Below are 5,286 nucleotides of genomic sequence, written 5' to 3'. Positions count from 1 at the left end.
CATTCTTTGATTGGCTGTACTCTGCTGTGGACAGCCGTTTTGCCCACTTAGGTTACTTTCTGGTGATTTATAAGGAATCAAAAACCCCATTGGTAATAATAAATTTGATCATAATTTCATTTCATCAGTTATTCATTTAATGATGCTCATCAATTCAGTTGATGATGATAATAGGTAATTGAGTAATTGCCCAACTGTACTTATAGCTTGCATTTTAATGCATCTTTAACTGCACCTTGTATTGAAACAATGTTAAGGGAATATTTAGAAAACTATATTTATAAGGTACTTTAGCCTGTTTCATTGAAAAGATTCTGTCATAATCAAATAACACATTGGGTACACCAAGTTTACACTTGTTATCCAAGCTACTGTCTTTGACTTTCATTCACTACTGATGATTTCACCTGCTCTTAAATATTTCAGTTTGATCCAATTGTAATGTTTTGTATTACTCTTACTGAAAAAGAATAGGTAAAATTGTTTTTTTCTCTTGTATGTAGTCCAAGTCTGTTAATTTTATCCTTCCATGAAAATTCACTTTCTATAGAATATTTCATTGTTAATTGCACAAGATCTTAACATCCACATCAAATCCTTTGTATCTATTCATATGTTACTTAATAGTTGTGTTGTTTATGTAATTGATCCATTTTTGTTATATAGCATTCTTGAATTACTTCCTCGAAAGCTCATACAGTTTATTTATGCACGTGGGCATAAGTTGGCCCTGGATGGAGCTGAGATTTTTGAGCTATTGAGCTATCTTTGAATTTGTACAATCACACAAAATATTTCCTTGCATTTTAAGCTATGGATGCATTATAAGAGTGACAGCTCATTCCTTAGCATGGATGATGGGTAATAGGGTACTTCTGACTGGTTACCTTCTCTTTGGTCAGTAGATCAAAATTAGGAACAGTAGCTTTTTATAAATATTGCTATATACGTATATCATCATTACATGTTGTCACCGACACTAATAGTTTAACTGTATGTGCACATGCTGAAGGAAAAAGGAACTGTGCATATGCATTTTGGAGGTTCATAAGGTTACACAAATGTAATATGCAATATTGTACATTATGGACAAAATTATTTTTATTCTTTACGTGAACATCAACTTGCACTTGTCAGTCTGAAACAATGTGGCATCAGTTCACAGACACATCTTGAGTACAAATACTTTTGTAACACATCTGTTTTTTTTCTATACAATATACATACACATTTTACTTAAAGCTTGCCGTATTTCATGTGAACACACAAACTAAATTCAGAATTATAGTCAAATATTTCTTTTCCAATAATAATTTTTCTGAAAGGACTGACCCCATGCATACTTAGTTAAAAGATGTGGCCTTCTCAGGTTACATTATGTCCCATAGTAATGTGTTACCATTTATAAGCATCAAAAAGAACACATTTTTCTTTTGAGGGATCACAAAATAAACTATCCCTGACAAATTATAGTTAACATTGTGATAAATATAAATTGATATTCACGATGTTACTATAGTATAAATTAATATACATTCAGGGAAAATGCAACTTCCTCATTGCATGTGGAAAAGCTAAACACACATCAGGTGTAACAGGAGAAGTCTAGAGAGGATCATGCAGGATGCACTGTTGAATTCCTGCCACTCAAATAAATCGGGTGACATTTCCGATACGGTACATTACTTCTTCTCACATCAGCCATCTGAGTAAACCAGATCATGGCGGTTCTCCTTCCCGAGTTTGTGGCTGCTTAGAGAAGAAGCCTAAATCCAGGAGAGAGTTTCTTCTAGACCTGACATCTCTCAGACAGTCATCTCCCTTCAGTGACCAACTCTTTCTATAAAAGGCCAATTGCTCCAGCATGAAGCCTTTTTATAAAAGCCTAATAATACAATAGATGAAGTAAAGAGTGATCCACACATCAGAAGAAAAACTGAAAACTCTGTAATACTATATTTTCTCCTTGATATTTATTCTGTGATATTCTCAGGTAAAAGTGGTTTCCCTTAAGAGTGCCAAGATAGGTCTACAGAATAATGGGAGATTTGATTAGGAAATGTACATTGTAGTAAATATGAATTTTCAGACTTTGATTGAGTATGCAAAAGAGTCTTAACACAATATAGAACACGCAGTGAAAACACATCTCTGTTTAACTTGCAGACAATCAAAATAATGTGTGTTGGATGAATGACATTACCATTACTTAAAGTTATCTCTCCTAACAACTTATATAAAGAGACTTATTAAGAACTAGTTAACATTACAGGTTAAACTTTGGAAGAGTATTATTATTTACAAAGAAAAGACTTAAACTTCACTTACCAAACTTAGGGATTAAGAGAATGAGAGAGCTAACTGAACGATCATAATATTATATACCAAATTCTACAATAGTATCCTCTTAGGATGTGTGTACCACTTATATTACTGTTAGTCAATCCCATTGAAACAGGAAGTTGTAACCTCAAGATATCAGAAACTGCTATCAAAATCCTTGCATGACATGCAGCATTATAGGCTTACAGCTGTTCCAGCTAGAACAGGTGTAATCTTCAGAGAATTACAAAAGAACAAAGACATCTAGAATGACATGAACTTAAAGACCTTCTTGAACAATATTATATGAAAAACTGCACACACTTGTAAATGACTGATAAATTTATAATATCAAGATAAACTTAATTGGTTTTGGTATAAATGAGTTGTAAATACTATATTGAAGTAGTGATTACAAAGTAGTGTACTTTAGTGAAACTTGCACATAATATTTTTTGTAGAAGTCTTTGCTACATTATGATGTGAATTTCATCAGTAACTAAAGGGATGTATAAACAACAGAATATATGTTGTATATAATTGAAAAAATTATAAATCTACAAATACAGCAGATTTTCCTTTTTTTCGTGCTTTTGTATTTAAATACTATTCTTTCTCATGCTGCTACTATAATTAACTTTTTCTTCATTAAATTTGAATATGCTTAGGTGTAAAAACATTCATTATGATAAAGACCTTCCAACAGCCAGCATTGTTATCATCTTCATTGATGAAGCGTGGTCGGCACTTCTTCGAACGATACACAGTGTTTTGAATAGGACCCCTTCTCATCTTCTTCATGAAATAATTTTGGTGGATGATGCAAGTACTCGTGGTATGTTGTATTTTATGTAAACTTGTATGACATTCTAATACTTTTTTTTAATGTAAAAATTGACAGATTTATTTTTGGAGATTATAAAATATTTGAAATTGTAACTCTGATTTCCCCTTCAAAATTTGTATGAATAAGAAAAAGCCAACAACTTTAGAAAAAATATTTAAAAAGTATATGTGTTCTGTGAAGTTTCTTTAGAAGTGAAACTGAACTAAGTGAGATTTAAGTCTTCAATTTTACATATGCTTTAACTATTTAACATGTCGAGTATAATATGCTGCCCAAAAAGTGTTTTCACACTTGTGCATGAATCTGAATGGCAAATAACACAAGCCTGCTAATTTAAACTTCATAAAAGTTGTTTTGGTTTTAATAATGGATTTTCCTTAATTCAACTACACAGATTTCGAAAATATTATTAATTTTTTTCTATTATGTAAGGATTTTTTTACAAATCGGGAAGAAAAAAAACTCTTACTTAGACCAAATTATTATTTTGTTTACCACAATGAACATTTTTTATTATGTTTTTTACAAAAATACAAACAAGCTGAAGAAAAGGGAAGAACATTGATGTTAAACAACTATGTGTCCTCATTCATCCTGATTGTTTTTGTGAAATCTACATCTTTTAGTCTCAAAACTATGTGTTGTGGTCTTTCTTTTATGTACTGCATTATGACATTTTGTGAAAAATCTGTACGTGATGGAGAAAAATGGAAATCATTTTCGGACTCAGCATACTGTAGAACATGTAAAAATTTCAAGACAATAAAACCGTTGCAGGCCTGTATAATTAGTGACCACTAATGTTTGAATAGAAGTTATCCTTTCTGAGAATTTACAGCAGTTTGTTTATTAAGGCACAAATTACCTTTTTAGTACATTGTTTATATCTGAAAGTGAAAAATATTAATCCAGAAGTATTGAAGCCAATTGTTATATACAAGTTTGTTGTAGTAACATTATTTGAAAAGAAACATTAATATATTGAACTTACTGAGCTTTTGTTTTGTTTCTGTCAGAACATTTGAAAGAAAAATTGGAAAATTACATAAAAAAGAATTTGTCAGCCAACAGAATAAAACTTTTACGCATGAGTGAACGTAGAGGTGTGATCAGAGCACGACTTGCTGGGGCAAAAATTGCTACTGGGGATGTCCTGGTATTTCTGGATTCTCATTGTGAAGCAAATATTATGTGGTAAGGATATTTTTCAATATCATAGAAAGTTAATTGATTTAACTTGAGTTGCAGACCTATTGTATTCTATCAAGAAGTGTATTCAGTTCATGGTATCAGTTGATACGCAAAATTTAGGGAAGGAAAAAACATTTATTCATGTTGGATAAGAACATTATCCATGGGTGAGAAATATTTCTTGTACAATTATATTTGGCAGCCACCTGGGATCACATAAAAACACAATCTTAAAACAACAGAAACATATTTAGCATGTAGTTGTGTATTACAGAAAATTGAGAACTGCTGGCTATAATGTACAAGTAGCGTTATTGTGGTTCACAGTATTAACTTTATCTCTATTCCTACTGTATTTAGATGAGATAAAAAAAAAATTTTAATTGCTAATTAAACAAACATATATATAGATATATTACTCATTTTTCGTGTTTTAACATTACATGTACTGCAATATACTTATAAAGATTTTTTTTTAATGTATTTGGTGTGATGGATATTTTATATAGAAATGAATCATTATATGATGTATGACAGATTCTCTCTCTCTCTCTCTTAGTATTCAGACAATAAATATTATGTATGGACACATATAGCTAGATTTAATCTTTTTAATATGAGAACAGCGAGAATCTAAACTGCTCTCTGTCCCAAGTGCTACTGTGATCTTGAAGAAATCAAGAAATTTGCAAGTAACCTTCTTACTTGTTTAGTTTTAGTAAGGAAATAGCCTTAGAATAAACTTGCTAATATCGGGCATATGGTAACACTGGCTATGTATGGATGGCTTGGATTGTTCATCGAAATGGCATTTAAAATATCTCCTCAATAGGTCATCAGAACTTTACAATACTATACAGTTTTTCTTTTATAACAACATCTATGTAATGACTGAGTCACAAGTTCTGGGAATATTTGTAAATATC

The 5,286-nt window shown here is 31.1% G+C and overlaps 1 protein-coding gene across 1 annotated transcript in view; it reads left to right on the top strand.

The window, feature by feature from the left end:
- LOC106457797 (polypeptide N-acetylgalactosaminyltransferase 1-like) overlaps window positions 1–5,286 on the top strand; it is a 30,349-nt gene that overhangs the window by 8,788 nt on the left and 16,275 nt on the right. Inside the window, exons 2-3 of the mRNA XM_013917245.2 lie at window positions 2,991–3,157; window positions 4,186–4,363. Of these exons, the coding sequence (XP_013772699.1) occupies window positions 2,991–3,157; window positions 4,186–4,363 (345 nt within the window). The remainder of the gene's footprint in view (window positions 1–2,990; window positions 3,158–4,185; window positions 4,364–5,286) is intronic.

Source organism: Limulus polyphemus, unplaced genomic scaffold (assembly GCF_000517525.1).
Source record: "Limulus polyphemus unplaced genomic scaffold, Limulus_polyphemus-2.1.2 Scaffold374, whole genome shotgun sequence".
Taxonomy (NCBI): domain Eukaryota; kingdom Metazoa; phylum Arthropoda; class Merostomata; order Xiphosura; family Limulidae; genus Limulus; species Limulus polyphemus.
The sequence above is the reverse complement of the archived record's forward strand: the minus strand, read 5'-3'. Positions and strand labels throughout refer to the sequence as shown.